General features: G+C 36.4%; 1 protein-coding gene across 1 annotated transcript in view; it reads right to left on the bottom strand.

Moving 5' to 3' along the window:
• Positions 1-1669: 1669 nt before the first annotated feature.
• The window catches only part of LOC130425857 (acid-sensing ion channel 2-like), a 105777-nt gene continuing 85629 nt past the window's right edge, over positions 1670-21817 (bottom strand). The window contains exon 3 of the mRNA XM_056752271.1: positions 1670-1795. Coding sequence (XP_056608249.1) covers positions 1670-1795 — 126 coding nt within the window. The remainder of the gene's footprint in view (positions 1796-21817) is intronic.

The following is a 21817-nucleotide window of genomic DNA, read 5'->3' as shown; positions in this document are numbered from 1 at the left end:
TATATACTGGTGAATATTTCACTGGTCCTTGTTCTGCTCTACCATCTAGTGGACTGCAGTGGCACAGCACACAGTCGACGTGTCTGCTGCATCATCAGACTCTTCTATCATAACAAGCCAGGTTTCAAAAAATTCTGCTGTCATATACTGTCACATGTGTCTATCTCCCAGACGTGATTCAGATAGCGGAAGCTTCCGATAATCTCTAAGAAACTTGCATAAATAAAGCTGATTATCATAAACATACAGTGCAGAGTAACTGATGTCTGATTGCTTTGCTTTCCATATTAATCAAAGGATCAGCGTCTCCATCTCTGCTAATATTGGAATTTTCATTAGACAGTCGAGACAGCTTGACTTAATGTTAGAGTTTACACACTCACAGATGGTTTATACAGCATTGGAGACTTATCACAAAACATTACATCTTCCGTTTCCAGCCAAATCAATCCCACTTGCATGCAGCTGATATATAGTGTTGTATGAAAGTCAATGGCATAATCATAAAATTATTATTTATTGGATATATCATGTACTAGTTATTAAAAACAGAAGGCATTGATCATCATGTCAAATCCAGCTCCTGGTATATTGTGTTGTTGGATTCACATACCTAAAGCCACACATTCCTCCACCAGAGGGCATTAGAAGAACCAAAATAAAAATGATTTCCTTCTAAAAAATTAAAAATGTTTCTCTCTCTCTTTCTCTCTCTCCCTTCTCATATGGTTCTGTACAATTCTACCGTCTCCCAACACCTAACCAAAACATGAAAACAAGGAGCTGAATGAAAAGATTCAGCTTGGGGGAATCTTTCTGTCTTCTTCTATCTGTGTCCCTATCTAGCCTTCTCTTAGTTGCCCTTTCACTCTCTCTCTCTTTCTCTCTCTCTTTCTTTCTCTCTCTCTCTCTCTTCACTCTCTCTCTCTTTCACTGTGAGTTAGGATCTTCATCTTCCTCTGATCTTCATCTTCCTTCCTTCATAATATGAGTCTCTGTTCAAGTGCTATTTCTGTGAACATGCTTCTTTTAAAAAGTGTCATAGCTGTTGCATATCTGTCATTCACGTGTTTGTGTGAGATTGCGTGTATATGTGTGTCATCTCTGCCTGGCAGGGTGACACAGCTTGTGTCTCTCATTGAAAGAGCAATAGTTCATTCTTAGTTCACACTCTCTTGTCATTCCGGTCTTCTTTGTAAAGTTGATGTGTGTCATTTTTGGTTAAAATATCCCAGCATAATGTGTAGAGACAATTACAAGTTATCCATTCACAGGCTGAAATCCCTGAAGATCCTTTTAAAACTGCTTTGTATGCTTAGGAAGCCAAACACTGCAAAACCCCCTCGATCAAGTTTTGGGTTTGATCGCATGTTTATCAGTACAATGACAGGTGAGGACAACCTGTTGGAAACCATCAGGATTCTTTAATAAATCAGTTACATCTGGTGGTGCACAACTTACACTGCTGTATTAAACTCCTTAAAGACCATGTAGAAATTAAATGTAGCCACAGTTCAATACAATAGGGAGTTTTCTCCCTCATTATTAGCCTCAAAGCTCTTATCAAAAAGGGCAAAGAAGGAAAAGACATACAGACTTACAAAGAAGAGAACAAAGTAGAACACTGAAATGCTTTGTAGTGCTTTTATCGCCAACTGTTGAACAAAATTTACTCTCTAACACTCCACTGGACTGTGTCACCCTCTGCCCTCCGGCGGGAGTTTAAAGTGGAGGACAGAACAAGGGCTTCATTTACAACTGCAGTGCTGGCAAGGCAAATGGGTAGATAACTTACCTGTGTAGAAAAGAAAGACACATTGTTCAGATCCAGTGAGGTGTTGACAAGGATGTCAAGGACGAAAACATCGCCAGCATGGAAATAAAAGAGAAAAAACACACATTTAAAATCTTATACTGTATAAATATACATGGGTAGAGTATAATGAATATGAAGTGATGACTTGATATCCTGTCAACAGGCTTTTATAAAACGTATATGAGATCAAAAAAGAGACATATCAAACATCAGAAATTAAATGAAAAGGTCACTCAGCGGACCCTCAGTGCTGAGATACCGAAACAGTAGTGTAAAGCAACAACAGAGACATCATTTTCTACACAGACGTGTGCACACAAACACGTGTTTGAACGGTGTACATGCTCATATTTTTGTCTCACTGAGAAAAAAAGCAACATTGATTCACACACGCTGACTAAAATCAATGGCGAGGTGAGAGACAGACGCACCTACAAAATCCCTCATCCAGCTTTGATTTGTAACCTCATTCTCATCTCCATCTTCACCTCCATGCATCAGCTCATCTCCAGACAGACTTTAATGTTCTCATTGACACCCAGGAGTGTCCTGTGTGGGGTTTAGATTAGGAAATTCACACTCATCTGGGATGACGCCCCCTCTGATCAGCTGCCCCATGGCCTTTATAGAATAAAATGATCACACACAGCTTTGTCTGATCGTAGCCCTGCTGGTGTGTTGTCTCGTACAATGAATAAAAAGCATCTCTCGGCTGTTTTTACATAGCTCACATTTACAGTGATGTGACAAAATGCATCATTGCATCACTACTGTTTTATTAAAGGGACAGTGAAAATGAAAATGCTGTTTATGTTTATGCACCCTATTGTCAAGTTTTGAAAAAATGTGAGTTTCTTTAAAATGACAGACAATTTCATATAGCTGCTAAACAGTATGAATATGATGTGACTGTGTGTGTGTGTGTGTGTGTGTGTGTGAGCTCAACAAAGCCCTCTCTGTCTGACACCAGGGATTTAATCATTGCTCTCAACTCAGAAGAGCATTGCTTAACTGCATTCTACTGCACAAGAGATCCAGAGCTCTTATGGGAGGCGCAGTCCTGGCGGCAGCCGGTGCGTGTGTGCCAGAGAGGCAGGAGGAGGTAGAAGGGAAATATAGAAAACGAGGGATTAGAGGAAATAAGAAGATATTGTAAGTTCGGGAGAAGTTCCATCTGCTCAAGCGTATGACATGATTGATCAGCTAAATTTCTGCCAGAGCATTATCCAAAACTCTACCGATCAAATAATTCTTTTACATTTTACAAGAAAGTTAAAGTCTGACTAACTCCGTCCTGTGTTCTAGAATGTTTGATAGAATTCCAAATGTAATCAAACACGCCAGTTCGTCGAGGTTATGGGATTTACTTTAAAGTTATAGGGGGATGTTACAGCAGGTTGAAACAAAACTTGGATGGAGCTCCAAGACAAGAACTGAGCATCAATGCTCCAAGTCATGGTCAAAGAAAGTGAGTCCACCTGGCAACACTCTAAGTAGAGGAACAGTTCACCCAAATATGAAAATTCTGTCTTCATTCACTCACCCTCAAGTTCCAAATCTGTATACATTGCTTTGTTCTGATGAACACAGAGAAAGATATTTTGAAGAATACTTGTAACCAACAGTTCTTGATCACTATTGACCAGAGGAAAAATTGGTTTATAATTTTCTTTGTTCTGTCCAACACAAAAGAAGCGATATTAAAAAATTAAGGAAAGCAAACAGTTCTGGTGCACTTTTGACAACCATTGTCATTTTTCCTACTATGGTGGTCAATGGTGTCCAGGAACTGTTTGGTTACCAGCATTCTTCCAAATATCAAGAGTGTCTAAATGATGAAAGATTTTTTTGGTGAACTGGCTCTTTACTGCCCTTACTTGAAGCCATTTTTAGTCATGCAAGAACAGTTCCCCTCTATATCCCATCTAAGCTCTTAATGCATGGCTTTTTCTCAATCAGGGGCCACAAAGGTACCATAAGGCTAAAATATTTGTCCTCTACTTACATAAAGCGTAATTCTTTAGTCAGTTAGCCACTGAATGGTCATGTCAATGCATAAACGTCCAAGATAAACACCACCAGGATTACTAAATTCAATACAGATGGGATTATTTTCCAACAGCCGCCTTTTGTAAACACTGTATATGGATTTGTTGGGATTATGTGATGTTTCTGCTGTCATTTAAAAACTTCTCTAAATAGACAGCGGGCAGGTTCATTCTCCTCAGGCACCGAAGACCTCTCAGTACCTGAGGAGATGCAGGAAGTTCTCATTAGCGATCAGGAACATTCTAGAGAAGCAACAATAAAGCTAAATAAGAGACATCTTCAAACTATTAAGACTGGGCCTCTTCTTTCAGATACCTATTGGCACAACTGAGAATTTAAAACAACACTTTGCTTTCAATTCTGAATTCAGACTAATCCAGTATCATCTCGGTGTCTGGTGTATTCATACAAAAGCACAAGTTCTTGAATAAAGCAAACGCATTCTCCCCAATGAAAAGAGATGGGGGTATTTTTTATTCTCTGTCATGACATGAATGATCTTTTCCAGACTCGCTGTCTTTCAAACACACACACACACGCTCACATGTTTGTTTTATACATCATGGGGACTTTTCATACAATTAACCTGTATTGTGGCACCTGTTCAGAATAAGTGTGTTCCCCTTAACATGACATTCGGAAGAGTTCTGTGATTCATTCATATCAGGAAAGTGACACAAAATCGAATCAGATTTATAATTCACAGCGGTGCCTCACACAGAAAATGTTTCCCCGCAGCTGCATTAGCATCCCCGTCTGAAGCCTGCGGTGAACCGCGGGACACGCATTTGCTCCAGACGGTGCAAGTAGATTTAAACTCCGTGGAGAATTTCACGGAGAAGAACTCAAGTGACATTGACTCTTCAAACAAACATACTAATTGACAGCTTTTGTAGCCGGCATACTCTGCTTGCTTGATTAATTCTCGCTTTAAAAGGACTTTGTTCTCACGATCCTCGCATCAACGTCCTCCATTGAGCACAGCTTCTCAGCCCTGGAGGGAATAGAAAGCTAAGATAACAGAACAAGGGAGAGATACCTGTACAATCAAGTGATGAATAGAGAATGGACCTTGAAACAAGCCTTAAGAGGAGTCAGAGGTAATTACGCTATTTGATATCACGAAGAGTATTAACATTGCTTACATTTGTTATAAAGGTGCTCTTTGTAATTTCTTGGAGGATGTATTGACAGAAATGCAAAATAACATAACTATGTCTTCAGAGGTGTATAAAGAGCTTACACAATGAAGCGTTTACATAAAACATTAAAATGTTATTATTACCTTAGAACGAGCTATTTCTATCTATATACACCGCAGGTCCCCTAAATTTTAAACTCTTTGTAAATCGCTTTGGATAAAAGCATCTGCTAAATGACTAAATGTAAATGTCCCCTTGCATAAAATTCACCATGTTGTTTCTACAGTAGCCCTTAACTGAAAAACTGCTCTACAGAGCGCGTTTAGTAAAAATGTTATCTCCTTCTGGAAAGAAGAGGAAAAATCACAATGTCTTAGTCATGTGTCAGCCACCGTAGTGCTTCGAAATGGAGGGGTGGAGTGAGCCATTGGTTGCAATTTACAACCTCACCACTAGATGCCACTAAATTTCATACACTGGACCTGTAAGGTTGTTAATGTGCAGTGTTCAAATTTAAGAAAGAGTTGCAGACAGTCATCTTAATCTACTCTTTTCTAAGCACTGATTCCACCAGACGCCGGGCTGGAAAGAGGATTAGAGAGCTGAACTAAGTGCTTCTAAGTCACTCAGTTCAGAGCCGCTCTGATTCACTCTTAGAATTCAGATTCACAGATTCACACCAGCCATTTCATTTCAACGAATGAAACAGTGACTGATTTGATAAAGGAGATGACATTCATTGACTGATCATTACCCATTCACAAGATATTTTTCATTCCGATCGCCAGAGATGAAGACAGCAGAAATTACAAAGGGAGGAGAGCTGTGAGTGATACGGCTGCATTATTAATGCTTCAAGCGTTTATTATTGTGCCACCTCCAGACAGAGTCATTACAGCTGTTTACACCCAGTCAAAATAACCATCCGCACAAGACCCGCCACAACACACACATTGGTAAAGTGGTCTTGAAAACAATTTGAAACCATCAGAATTTCCACTTACTTACTGTCAATTGCCTTGGGGAATACCACAGTGAGTTTTTCTCAAAAGCGTCAGTGCCAGAATTTCACATCTGGTACATACAAAAACAAGATGTGTTTCTTTACATGGGATGCAAAGAAAGTGGTACTCGAGACCTCAGCAGTTAGATCCTGTTTGTCGTCACTAGACGGCATAGTTTGGGATTCTCGTCATTCTTGAATTCGCAGTTTGAGATTTTGAGAGATTAAATGCATTTTGTTTGAATGCATTAAAATTTAATACACACAGTATAACCAAACAGTGCTGTACTGTATGTTTAAATACATTTACTGTATGAAGTCTCAATGATTTGAGGAACGCAATGACACATGAAATGTAGCATTTAGCTGATCCTAGAAGTGCACACAACATCTTTTATTATCCTAAAGAAGAAAATTCTGATCATTCGGATCAAAACAAAATAGAAACATATATATATATATCACAAGTTGTCAGAATTTTGGACCCCGAAGTATTATAACCCTAAACGTTTTACTTTTTGCTTTGTTTGCTGCTGTTTTTTGCCAAGTACAAGCAATATCAACAGCTCAACGTTCAATAATATGTCAATGTCAAAGCATAACTCTACTTTATATCATTTTTTTCCTTTAGTTTGCTTTCACCCAGCAACCAGAAATTCTAAGTACAAGTTACAGCAAAATACAAAATCTTTTATATTTATGTTAAAGGTCTTAGTGTGTGTGTGCGTGTGTGTGTGTGCGTGTGTGTGTGTATTTTTTGCTTAAAATGTTTCTTAGTGGGCTGAGTTTATGAGTGTGTGCAAACAGTAAGGCTCTTTTTTGTCAATAGGTACGAGCCCGCAGAGAGTGAGTGAGCGATCAGGAAGATGGCAGTAAACTCCCACTCACCATATTACTATCTGACTGTGAAACAAACACCTCACACTCCTTCTCCAATTCATGGTCTGTAAGAAAACATGGCAGACGCCAACACACACACACAGTCACTTCTAAAAGAGACTAATACAGAAAAGAAAATATTTGCATCCTCCCAAATTGTACCTTTAAACTCATAAATGCACACAACATCAGGATTATGGGTTAACAGAATCCTTAATGGCATTAAACACTGTAATCAGTAAACAATAAAAGGTAATTGTAATCCGTCACAGTTAAATTACAAAAAACCTAATCGGATTAACTATTTATTTTGTAGTAATTTTTTGTAGGATATTTTATTTTATTAAGGCTATAATAGATTGAATAAGTGAATTCCAGCAGGACAACAGGTTGTCACGCACTCAGAGTGTCACACACAATCTCCACTTCTTTAGCAGTTCTCCATTCCACTCTCATTGAAAATGAATTGCTGTTGGTCGAAGCTGATGGTCCAGGCAACTGTTTTTGCAGACATGTTGTGCAAAAAACGCGCATTGGGTGACCCAAATTTGAATCCCGGCTCGTGGTCTTTTCCTAGCACCTAGCTGTTTTTTTTTGCCAATTTGAAAAACTATTGTAGTACGTTTGATGATCAATTTTTTTATTATAATGTTGTGTTAATTATACAGTAATTATTAATAATTATGTTGCTCTACAGAGATCATCTTAGAACAGCTTAGATATTGTATTTATATTGTAATTATTTTATATTTCAAAGAAATAATAGTGCCATTGTGCTGAATACATGTCATAGACATCTTCATTTGTGTTATAATCCAAAATAACCCTATTGTGATGATTGGATCCCCTCCAAGTAAGTATTTTGTCCTGAAATGTATTTTTCACTCCTATCCCCGCAGACCAGCACAATACTTTATCACAGTATGAGAGTACAGTGTGAGAGAACGTAAGTACATAGACACCAGGCCTAAAGTACTGCTGGTCCCTCTGTTAAATAATCAGACCATTAGACAAAGAGACCCGAGCTATTATGTGCTGAGCTGCTCAAGAAAACATATGCCTAATAATTAGAAGTCTGAAAAGCTTGTGTTTTCTTATCCAGAAAGTCAAAATAGACAGTGTGAAAGATTAGGGGCTCAAAGGGCTTGAATTACACATAATGCCATGAATAATAGTGTCATATAATACTGTTCCATATGATTTAGAATATGTGACCCTGGACTACAAAACCAGTCTTAAATGTTAATATTTCTAAATTGAAATGTTTGCTTAATCTGAAAGCTGAAGAAATAAGCTTTCTATTGATATATGGTTTGTTAGGATAAGACACTTTCTGGCGGAACTACAACTGTTTAGAAAGCGGCAATCTAAAGTGTGTCAAAAACAAAAATCTGTCATTTTTACCCCCGAGCGCTGACAAAAGCGAAAAGGGGACAAATGGGGCAAGGGGTGTGTCTGTTTTGGTGATTTGAGCATCAACAATGGCTATGAGAAATCGGACACCCTGCCTTTAAGAAAAAATATTCACTTATAATAGTACATAAATACAGTGTAAAACACTGATTACATGAATATCTAATGAGCTATATAGTCACATAAATCTTTTTTTACTTAAAAAAAAGAAGTGACCAGTACATTTTCCATTATTTTTCAGACATTTCCATTAATGCTAGAATGCAATTTAATGCAGTGCAGAATATAAAATAGAGGTCAAACAACTGTAAAAATGAATACGAAAAATACAAATTCACAGTATATTGTGCTCTATTTTTACCAGAATTTTTAAAAGGAATATTTAAAATGTTTTATCACAGCAATTGCTCAAACTAGGATTTTTTTTAAATGAACAGAAATTAAATTGCTCCATTTGACATTAATGGATGACCTGCTGCTCTCTGTCTGTATTTCTCACTGTGACCTGGTGGGCGGTGGGCTTCCCGATGCACTATACCTGCCATCACATCAGCCATGTCTGTCTCTCTTGCTCTCGATCTCGCTCTCTAGCTCGCCTAATGTGTATTTGATACAATTTATGCTAACTTTAGCTTTTCTTTCTTTTTATGAGCAGTTTTTGTTGTGTTACAGTACATGCAGTATAAGGTCGCTGCGCTGGGGTCAGATCCACATCCACATGAATGTCATGAACTTACAAACCCTACAGCCAAAAGCAAATAAATAAATAAAACAAAACCACCCAGCAGCCCTGCAGTCAGTGAGTGATATCTGAGTCATAACTTCTAAGCACTGCCTTCTTAAAAATGTGCAAAAATCCAATGCTTTTTTTCATTCCCTTCGAAAATGTAATTTTCTTTTCCAAACTCAGAGAACGATAAAAAAAAAATATATTAAACTGACATTAAAATTGTACATTTTAGCGCCTTCAAAAAAGCATTTTGAATTTTACTGCTTACTGAAATAGCACTTTTAAATTACTGTAATAAAAACAAGCAGAGGTAAAAGTTTGTAGGTAATTCATTAAATATTTAACACCATTTTCACTGGCTAGTCCTGTTTTTCATTGTTTTTATTATTACTAAATTTTAAGGCTATAATTAAATTGTAAAAATGTTACAATTGAACGTCTTTTTGTATTCAACAGGCCAGATATCACAAACATGCAGCCCAAACTCATCCTGACTCTTATTCTGTATTTTCTTGTGCAGAAGAGTTTAGTTATGGATGCATTTTTCACAGACCTGTCTCTTTATCCCCATCAGGCTGCAGCGACACACTGTGTGATCTCTGTGAGCGTAACCATCACTTTATCAACAGGTACCCAACATCTGTGCACTCCTAAAGCTTTCTGCTCAGTGTGACAGTGATACAGCGCTTCATTTTTGCTGTTGTTTCATATTTTGCTAGGAGCGGCTGAACGGTCCATTGAGGTTGTGATTACCAAAGCAGCAAAACAATTGTCCATATTTGGCTATATCTATTCCAATGAGACACAACAATGTCAGACTCCCCATGAATCTTGTTTTCTGTGTGGCTGAAAGTGCCATCAGGAAAATCACACAAGCTTGTGGATGAGGGATGTGGAGAGCCATGGACTGAGAGCGTAGGACCAATTTTTATACACTATTTTATAAACGGAAATGAAATACGATTTTACGGAAACAACTTATTCTGAAGCTTCAGAGGCTATGTTTATATCTTTCATGTTCTTTTTAAATTAGGTTTCAACAGGTTCCAGTACTCTCTCCACCAAATCCATCCCTTAATAAAGCCTTTAATGGATGTTGGGGGCTTTATTAGAGCATGTTAAACAGAAAATAGCAAATGGATTCTTAAACACATGGGACTTAAGAGAGCTGTTGTCTCTGTGGTGGAGGTTAAGAGTCTGACCTTTGCGTTCTAATGTACTAAAGCCGAGTGATTACGAATATGTTTCCTCAAATAGCCTTAAGAGCTCTGTTTGACTCTCTTATTTGCCACGTTGGTTCTTCTCTTTCATCATCTTTCTCACTTCTTGTTTTCTTTCTCTCCCTCTATTATTTCTGATAGATGAGCGGTGTAAAGTGACTCAGGCTGTATGCTTTCCTCCTGAATCCTGACAATAATTCCAGATGGGAGGATGAGAAAGCTCATGAATCCAATTAACAACGAAAATGTTCCTTTTCACAGAAACCGGGGGAAAACCATTAACACGTACCTGACCCCAAACTAAGAGGTCTGGGAGTCCATGGAGCGGTTAATTCGCCACAGCTCTCCTGGCCAGACAACAAGAGCCAGCTGCTGAACGCCAGCCAAAATGACAAAACCCAACCAATAAACTTGACTCATCTCTCTCCAAAAGCCCGGCAATTATAGAGCTTCAACAACTTAGTCACGTCACGCCACATGATGAGAACTCACAGAGAGGGAGAGAAGAGATGAGATTTGAGAGACACAAGTTGATCGTAAGCACCAGGGGGGGACGTTGATCAAACAGAAAGCCAAGTAAAGTGATACCCTGTTATTTATTATTTTAGGGCTGGAACAGATTGTTTACACTTGCACAGTCGCGCCTTTTGTAGCTCATTCGCTTTAAAGTGAAAGTTTTGAGTGCACTCGTGAGAAAACAGATGGAGTTGTGAAAAGCTGCTCATGGAAGAGGAACAGCAACTTATTACATTTTGATTAAAGGCTGAGCTTCAGGCTTTCCTGTAGGTAACTGAGCATGGCAACAGATTTCCATGAAACGCACACACCGCTTAGAACAAACCGCAGAGCCTGAATGCAAACTAAGTCGTTTTGTATTAAAGGTCCTGTATATGAAATTAAGCTACACCTAGTGGTGAGATTGTGAATTACCACCAATGACACACTTCAACCCTACCTTTTAAAGCATTATGGTGGCTGACACAGAACTAAGATGTCGTCACATTTTCGCTTCTTTGTTGAACTAGATAACATATTTGCGAAACGCACCCTGTTTGTCCGTTTAGGGCTACTGTAGAAACAACATGGAATATAAAGTAAGGGGACCCACGGTGTATGTAGATAGAAACAGCTCATTCTAAGATCATAAAAACATAATGCTTCATCATTTAAGGTCTTTATACACCTCTGAAGACAATATATTATATTGTATTTCTGTCAATAGATCATCCAAAATAATACGCACAACATTTAAAGCCTATTCCAAATATTCAAATGCAAAGATACTGTTTTTTATCTTGAATATAATACGACCTATAGTATAGCCCACAGTCTTTCTCCTAAGATTGGTTTTGTTTGTCCTTTTTTAACGCATTGAATCTCTGGGGAAAAAAAGCTCAATGAGCAAGATGTTTGTAAAAAGCTATAAAAGCTTCCCAGTGATTTCATGATAAAGCATTAAGTCAATAAATAACAGTGCAGGCTTCATTTCACTCAATCTTTAAACAGCCAAGAGGAGTAAATAGATCCTTAAGCAAACAAATGAGTAAACAAACCAAGACTTGAACTAAAATGTCTTTGTTTAGCTCACAGCTTGCGTTGATACTAACACAATATGCAAGCACGTGTGTGTGTGTGTCTTCTTGACCCATAAACATGTGCAAAAACATGTAATCAAATTGCAAGCACATGTGTGTGTGTTTTCTTGAGCCCTTAACATGTGTAACCTTGCTGTATGTCATATTTAATCACACATGTGTGTCTGTGTGTGTGTGTTTGTGCGTGTGCGAGTGCGTGCGTGCATGCGTGTGTGTGCGTTCAAATTTATTTACCAATACTGCAGATCAATACGGGAGACAAAGCCAAAACTTCCCTTATAAATATAAACTCTTTCTCTATATCATTCTGAGGATACTATAGATGGTCTTGGATCAGTAGTTTTATCCTAAGCTCTCAATAAATGTTTAGCCAGGTCAAAAAGTGAATTAGATCTGGTCTCAGGTCAGTGCTTTTCTCTTCAGGTCATCGGGTAATTGTCACATCTCAAGTCAGGCACTCCAAAAATGGGCAAGCATGACATTCTTACAACTACCATAGTAATGATTTAACTAAAAATAAAATAAAATGCAGTTAAAAGAGATACATGTTTAAATGCAAAAGAAGAAAATGTGTAAACCAATGCATCTGGATTTGACAATACCCCACAATGTTTTAAAAAAATCAGACCACAGTACTCTCAGACCCTGTCTATTTATGTAGTGTTTTTCTCACATTCAGTTCATATTTTTTGCATTCTTTTGTACAACATTACAGTGAATGTACACACTAAACTGCTGCTTTTCACTCTGTAGCAGAAGTGGACAAATGCAGCAAAAGTTAGCAGCAACTCCTCACGTGTGTTTGAAACATCATCTCCATAACTGAAAAATGCATTTAGGTGGTAAAAAACATCAGTGTCACATTTAGGACAATACTTCCCTTGAGTATACTGTAGGTACACAGTGAACAGTACATCGTTTGTGACACAGTTCTTTCTCTCTCTCTCTCTCTCTCTCTCTCTCAGTGTCTCTCTCCCTCTTTCAGTCTCTCTCTCATTGTACAATTCTATAACAGAGAAAATCTGAAAATACAATATCTATTAATGTAATAAATCATTTCCACTCTTATAACGAAGCTTCTCTGGTCACAAAATCTCATTATCAAGAGTCAGTTACTAACTATTCACACAATCCACCTAGCAATATTCATTTTGGCCCAATATGTGGCCCTCACTAACATTCAGCAATATGCATTAGTGACGGACCAATCATATGATCCCCAATATCATCTCTGCCAATGCAATGTCTGCTCACATCATTAGAAAAGCCATCTATGATTGCATACTTGTCTAATCACATTACAGTCAAAAGCAGTAGTGCTGACAGACCTACACAGAGGTTTGAACATCTTGGCGAGGAGACAGCTTCTTTATAACAAACTTGATTCTCTTTCCACCTTCATTTCTCCTTCCTGGTCTACTTTTATTACTTGTTTCTCACTGACTATCCACTAAACATCAAAACCTCCACATTTCATGCAGAGCGATGCGTTTTTATTATTACGTTCAGAGTAATTATTTTCCTATATTCTAGTTGCAGTGTTTTCTAAATCTCTAACCAAAAGTATTGATTGTCTATAAATAATTCAGCATGAACCTCTTTAGTTTCAGACGTCATTCAAACTTTACTTTGTAGGTAATTTTAGCCTTTAGGTGCGCTATGCATTTTTATTCTTCATTCCTAAAGTTGACTTTTACGCACATTAAGATTAATGTTTGAAAATAAAAAAATATATTAAAAAAATGCAACCTAAATTGATGACATCATCATACAGTAGGTTTTGGATATATTGCAATTAGTTGTTTTACACATCTATTTGCATTTGTGATTTAGAAGTGTTTTTTCCTCAAAACCTAAAACATAAGCTTGCGAAAATATAAGCACGAGTTTGTGGCGTGAGTTTATAGCGTGTGGCATGGTTCAGTAGCACAGCTCCAGCATACTGTAACAGTGATTTACTTATAAATACAGTATACTGGTGTCACATCACACACAAACTAAACTACTACACTCTGTCCTTGAGCTCATAATAGCCTTCCTGTCAGTGAATATATAACTCAAAATGAACTGGGAAGAAAATGATCTTGTGGCCTTTAAAAACAATGGTCACGGGTATGACTTGTGCCTCACATTCCCCTTTTACATGTGTCAAATCAAATGATCAAAACCTCTTCTGATTCAGACACATTTGACCTTCTAAGACCTTCACCCAATGTCGAGCGAGGCAGATTCTGTTGAAGCTACTTGATATGAATATAAATATAAAATGATGATTGACCGTCTGCTTTTGGCACACAGGCTGGGTGAATGTCTCCCTAAGGACCAGAGTCATGTTGGACTTTGTAAAGGAAGCCCATGCGTAGGCTGGAAACCATAGCAACTATATTGCTCCAGTTAAATTGATATTTTTTAAAATTGCCTGAAAATAATCTACATCTGACTTTGTCATACAGCCAAATTGCTGAAGGTGATGTTGGATAAAATACTGTAAATTTACAGTAATATTCCCTTTAGCACATCTGACCGTGATTCATTCCAGTCATTGTGCTTTTGAATAAGTCTGCTGTGCAGTAAGCTGTATTTATTACTGCCAATGGCCTAGGGGTTGCTGTTAACAAATACACTTACATACGATTTAACTGAAATAATGTTGTGTGTGAAAAGGTTGATAATCCCACTAACTGCAGAATAGCACAGCCAATTACTGCCAATGTAATGAAACACAACAACACAGCTATTAATACGAGCTCTGGAAATCAGAAATACACAAGCAATACAGGCAAGGTGAGAATTCTTAAAATAAAAGGGAAATTTCACTTTTATTGCTGCAAGTTTAATCATTTATGTAATAATTGAACTAAAATAAGGTAATTATTAAAGGCAGTCATTTACTCTCACAATTTACCATCAATAACCTTAATTTAAACTTTTTTTCCCCCTGAGATTCAAACCCGTACACTGTATATGAACTTGAGATTTATTCAATATAAATCCTTAAATCTACCTCTTAAAGACCAGATTACAAAAAAGAACTGCTGAGGACTGCAGCCCTGCACCAGACTCATATTCTACTAATTAAATTACTCATTCAGCAATCATGTTATTAAATTAACTGCTTAGTTTAAATGAAGTAATTAACATCAACAGGAGCCTTCAGGACACAAAATATATGAGATTTAAATTAACAGCTACTGTTACTCACACAAAGTTTATTACATTTGATCATAAAATGAAGGAGCTGATGGAGAATAAAAAAGTTTTCTGTTGATTGAATGATATCATAGTTAGCTGAGACAAAACCAGAGTCTAATTCTAGTATAAGCAGTATTCAAGAGTAAACAGTTTTCTTGTAATGTAATACACACTTTCAGCATGTCAAACAAGAGACATTTCCAGTGTAATGAAAGATCTACCCCAAGAGGAACAAAATAAAAGTTTATACAGTATTGTTATTTTCAAGGTAACACAGTTCTGGTACTGAGAAAAAATAATAAACCACATTCATCTTTGTAATTGTATAATTGTATACAGTGCATGCCGTTCTTATTAACTGAGAAACATGGAATATGTATTTTAAAATTATCATAATACTTTCTGTAAACATCAAAGTTATTTCTATTTTTCCCATCTCCCACTCTTTTGTCTTCTCCCCAGGATATATTGATCAAGGAAGCTAGAAGTTGGATGATTGTATTGCCATGGTAAAAAATAAGTTCAAAAAATAAACCTGCAAACAGCTTTTGATTTTAGAAAGAGGAAAAACATAGATTTGATTAAAAGAACAAAATAAACGTTCTATAACATTCAGGCTTCTGTAGTGATATTTCAAACTATGAGATGGATGGTGGTTCTTTATAAAATGTTTACCGCATAGACCACCGTGCCCTGGAGGACTGATAAATATTAACGTTAGATAAGCCGCTTTTTCTTTGCGTATCACTGTCAAGTGAAAATATGATTTCTGACAATTATTTGCAGAGTTAAAGCCAAACGCTTATATTATTTATTATAATTCTCAAATATCTCAGCTTTTGTTATTTATTGTCAGTTACATGTCTCATTTATACCTTTTCTAAATACAGCTTAGCTTCAGTTTTGTAAGACAGACAGTATTGTGGCTGGCTTTAGATGGGTTGTGGGCAAAAAGCAGGAAGAGCTTGGAAACGATAAGGCTGTTCAGCTTAACCAGCTGAGCACAAGCTTCAATAAGGATGATTATGTTTGTCTTGTCTTGTCCGTCCATGTATAATATTACAATAGAATTATAGCAAAAGTGACCTCCACTGTTTAAACCTGTCAGACAGTGACTCTATAAGATTCATGTCATTCATATTTTGACATACCCTGTCTCAACAAAAAGCAATGACAATGGCAGGAGGCAAATCAGGTCGGTTTCCCTTTTCACCTTGAGCTGGCATTTCTCGAATGAGAGGTCACGGCGAACGTGACACTTTTCTGAGAACAGCGCTGTATCGAGCTATCAAGCTAAAGGCAATCCCCCACAGAGACCCCCTTAGTGAACTGAAATAAACTCTTCCTGTAATGTCCAATAATTGTAGGACTTTGTGACCTTCACATTCTCTTCAAAAAATTTTAGATATCACAAAAAAAATCAGAATTGTGACAGAATGAAATAGGAAGGTGTTCAAACCATGGGCTTCACCACCTCGTTCCCTCTTTAAATAGCCCGAGTGAAGGCACTACCAGACATTCTATTGTGCTGCTTTTACCTCCTACTGTTCAATCGCTTTTGTGTACGCAGCAAGCAAAGAGTCTTGCGTCTTTTACTCAAGGATTCTATTCACAGGACTTTTGAAAAAACAGAGCTGGAGCAATTATCTGTCTGCTTATTTATTTCCACATGTCTCATCACTTTCTCTCAGCAGCCGGGCAGAAATTTAATTTCTAACCTATTCCAAAACACATCCTATAATGTCCAAAGCTAAACAAAACTAAGTAAAAATCTATTTTTTACAGTAGATGGTCAATTTAGTTTTATTGTACCTATATTCAAATTCAGAATAGGTTTGTGTTCATTTTAGTATAATTTTTAACCGTTTTGTTATGTGCTTTTGTCATTTACCTTTAAAAATTTTTTTTGAATATTGTTATGTAAAGTACATTTAGTTTATTTGTTTAATTTAATTTATTTTCACTTCATTTTAAGAGCCTGAACTTGAACTCATGTCAGTTTATTGCTGCAACATTTCTCATTTTTGTTGAGATTTTCAAATAATATTTATGCTAATCTTTTATTTTATTTCAATTAACAGAAATGTTTTAATAGTTTTAGTAAACTCCAGTATAATAACCTATTTGAGCTACTTGTTGCGTAATCCATTTTACGAAAGCCATTTATATTAATGCTGGTGTTGTACAGTATGTAAGGCTGATGAATTCTGACACAGAATTTTTATTTATTCATTTTTTTTATTGCATTTACATTTTACATTTACATTTACATTTATGCATTTGGCAGATGCTTTTATCCAAAGCGACTTACATTGCTTTATCCTATACATTTTACATAGACATTTGCAATCCCCTGGGATCGAACCCACAACCTTGCATCGTTAACGCAATGCTCTTACCACTGAGCTACAGGAAAGCTATTGCTATGATCAATTTGCATAAATGCATCATAGCAAATGACAAATTCCTTTATTCCAAGGGTTTACATTTTAACAGTATGTGTGTTTCCTGAGACTCAATCCTGACACTAAGCATGCATTGAAATGGTCCTCTCTACACAGCAGTCATAATCTTCTATCTAACAAACTGGTCCAATAGTGAAGAATATTTCTACCACTATATTACCATAAGTATAAGATATGGAGAATTTTTCTCCGATTGACTTCGCATAATGAGTCACGTCCCATACATTTTCATTTTGTTATTTTACAGCAACAATGCCGCAGTTAAGCCGGTCAGTCCCTCATTAAAACAGACCAACCTCCTTTATTACCCCTAAAGGCAAGGTCAGGGTCAGTCAGTTAATAAAGTAACAGTCTTTGCATTGATATGATGCATTGATCGAATGTTTTTCACTGCAGTAAGTTTTGAGTTCTGCTTTTTCATACCTATTGAACCAGCGATGAAAGGAAAGTGGAATTTAAATGGTTCAGCACTTCTGTAGAGTGAATAGGTGTAAAGATGTGAAAAAGTGAAGGTATCCTGGTTCATTTATAGAGATCAATGGCCATTGGATGTTGGCATGTGTGAAATTGAAGGGAGCATGTTACAAACAGAACACCATTTTAAGCCATTCAGGATATTCAGTTTCGAGGAACATCTTTGTCAGTTTATTTTTTGGATCATTTTCGGGTCATATGACTCCTTTAAGCGCCCATTGATTTTGTGACATTATTTAATCTCATTTTACTTATGAGAATTAAGTGTATCTGTAAAGATAACGTTTAAAACAGGAACAACAAAAACTAAAATAGCAAAAGATTTAAGGCACATTTTCCTTTAATATTTGCATTTACACATTTGGCAGACGCTTTAAATTCCTACACTAAGAGTAACTTTTATTGCATTCTGCATTAATATGTCTTTTGGGCATCGAGACCATGATCTTGGCACTGCTAGCATCTTGCTCTTTCTCTTTCGAGCTACAGGAATCTTTATGAAAACAAAATTCATAAATACTCATTTCTTTTGAATATCTGACTGTAATCAAATTAATATCGGCAGTCTCAGTCTATCTTTGGTGAAATGAACAAAACTCTAATCTTTGACCCTCGCATACATATTTTGTGAAAGTCTACAGAGAGGGCAGACACACGCAATAAAGCTTAATATCTTGATAATCAGTAATATAAAGAGTTTAGCAACAACACAAGTGATTATGATTATCACTTAAGCAGAAGTGAGGATCGCTTCATTACCATTTCCATTACCTCGGGTTAATACTTCTTATTGTACCACCTAAATTAGTTCTAAACAAGCTTTTTTGTTTATTTTCTTGTTTTTTCATTGTCTTACTGTGGTAATTGTCACAAAAGCACCTACAAATAATCCCTGTTCGTTTTGAACTCATTAACAAAACATGCTCTGATGATGCTTCATTTATCAAGTATAATTAAAGATAACACTAAAGAACAATTGCTCAAAAACACCAGGGATTGTGATGCACGGTTGCAAAAATAGTGCTTACCACAGGTAACAATCAAAAACAAGATGTTTCCGTTGAAGTTGGTTTAAACAAAATATTAATATTAATACTATATAAACTGAAAATACTATAAAAATTGCATGGTTAACTAAAACATGTACTGTTGTATGCAACAATTTCAATGTGCATTTCAAAAGTTAGGTCCATTATAAATTAAATTAAAAATATAAAATAATTGAACAACAATTATTATATTTTAGCCTTATTATTTGTTTTTTTAATAACAAATATTATGGGACCATGCCTGTGAAAACTCGGCTTTAGTCATATTTTGTGTGTGATTTACTGTTTTGTGCAACATCATGTAAAGAACATTGTGTACAAATAATATATTCATGTGTATAATATTGAATGAGTAAGGTAGTGTCAAAGATTGAAATCATAGTCATTAATGCTTAAAATCAAACTTTGATCCTCATTATCTTATAATTAGATTATGAAGCGAGGTTTTCACAGGCAGGGTTATTAGCCAACAACAACAATTCTTGAAAAAATCCTCAAAAGGATTCACATTGTGTGTTATATCACACCATACACATTCATTTTGGGGACATATTCATTAATCTCTGTTATTAAGCATTACATTTTTCATTATTACGTCTAAATAAAGCCACAATTCAATGAAATCTTTTGACTTTACAGCATCTGATATTGATGAAAGTAACTTTAGCATAATAATGAATGATCTATAGGTGGGTTAGGTAAACAGCAGTCGTTCCATTTTGAAATAACATACAAATTATCAATTCAAGAGGATCTTGAGAGGGTAATTCGTAACATTATGAGAAATCCCAGACCCTCTTTCTCCATCCTTGATACAGTTAATAAGCCAGCAAAGCATCGCACTACAATTACACCCCATGTCTGTTCTGGTTAAATAGCTAGAACCTGAACAATTGACTTTCTCATTAACCACATGTAAACAGTTTCATCTCCTCCTTGTTTTGCCAGACTACTTATTCTGTCTTCTGACTCATAGTTCCCCAACCTAACCCCACTAAAACCTTCCATTCATACGCATTCGAATGCGTCAGACCGGAAATGCAAGCCCGTCCAAAGATATTTCTCTACGTAGCAAAGTGCAAGTATGGGGAACTCATTACCGGCAAATAGACGTCACTTGAGTGCTTGAGACCCACAGAAGATCAGAAAACATCACAGCTTGACCTCTCCTTACAGAAATGTAAAAACTGGTAGAATCACTCCAGCCCATTTTCGTCCCATCACACGACACATTTTGCATGCTCAAAGTCGGACAGCGGCATAACCCTCCAGCTCTTGTGGCCTTCAGAAGACAGATTTATCAATGTAGACGCAAAATTGTCTTTTCATTTATTTCACAGGACCTATTTAATATAAAAATCCATACAAACACATTTCCTCATTTAGATACAGGTATTAAAATCTTCATTTTAACTCCCACTCAAGCTGATTTAATTCTGTACAATCCTGCTGCAATTGCTCTATTACGTTGCTGTTAACACAAGCAGGACTAATCTTGTTGTTTCTTAGAATGAGAAAATGCGTTTTATCCTATTTAGCATATTGAGGTGAAATCACTAATTTTCAGTTTTGAATAGATGTTAAGAAATGCTTTTCCCTATATACCTAATACATAGCTAAATACCTAAATATTGTTATGTTTGAGGAAAAAGAGCAATGAATATTTGTTGCACCCTTACGTGCCAAGTTCATTTGTCAACGGGCTGCGTCAACAACCCGGAAAGAGCTGCTGTCTATACATTTCTAAAGGGGATTTTTACACTGATTTTTATCCAAATTAGAAAATAAAAAAATGGGATAATACATAGTAGATACTGTTAATATTACACGTAAGTTTTGTCTTGAGTGCTCAAACATAAATACGCAGCCGGGAAAGACCATTAAAACATTATACGCAGATGCATTTCATATTAAACGTAAATTTTAACACATAGGTCCTACATAATCATAAAACATTTAGAACAGCAATGTAAATATTTCACAGCAATGTAATTAAACTGTCAATTTATTGAATCATATAATGTGTTTACTTTGTGTGTTTCTCAGGCTTCTAAATGAGCTCAGAAAACGTTGTTCCACGCAACATTTCATTGGATCATATTTATAAGGATCACAGTTGATTCCAGCTGCTTTTAATAACAGGAGACAATAACTTGGTTAAATCCGGTTTGGCTGTTTATTATTCAAAACAGTCGTTTTTCAATGTTTTGCCACAGAATGGGGGGTCAGGCCCCCCGCCCCCCTGCTAGCTCCACCCATGAAATAGTATCACATTAATCAATGGATCTGCAACATTTATAATTCAAAGTGAGGACAACAACAGCCATAAATATAATCCATATAATAAATGTCACAATAAAATGCTAAATCATTATTTAGTAAAAGGAATAACTTGATATGATGTTTCCCTGCCATTCATTCTGATAAGCACGAGCTCTGTCACTCCTGTGCATACCTGCATGTTCATGTATCACATCCACAAAATGTTTTAAATTAATATAAAAAAAATATTAAATATAATATTTAATAGTATAACTAATATTAAAGCATCTGAAAAGCGACAAAGAGCTTCGCGGAACACTTTTGTTTACATGGAACTCAAATTAATGAATAACAGAGCTCACCAGGCTGAACTAACTCTATCTGCCCGTCGTCTTTACGGGGCTCTCAAAACTACCGTCAACTCTCTATAACAAGTGGCAAAAAAGAGAAAACGGCACTTCATCATGAATGACACATTTCCGTGCTTTACAATGTCATCATGATCTACGCCAAGATTGGTGAAAAGTA

Source organism: Triplophysa dalaica, chromosome 7 (genome assembly GCF_015846415.1).
Source record: "Triplophysa dalaica isolate WHDGS20190420 chromosome 7, ASM1584641v1, whole genome shotgun sequence".
NCBI classification, from domain to species: Eukaryota; Metazoa; Chordata; class Actinopteri; order Cypriniformes; family Nemacheilidae; genus Triplophysa; species Triplophysa dalaica.
Note: the sequence above shows the minus strand (reverse complement) of the source record. Positions and strands in the feature narration are given on the sequence as shown.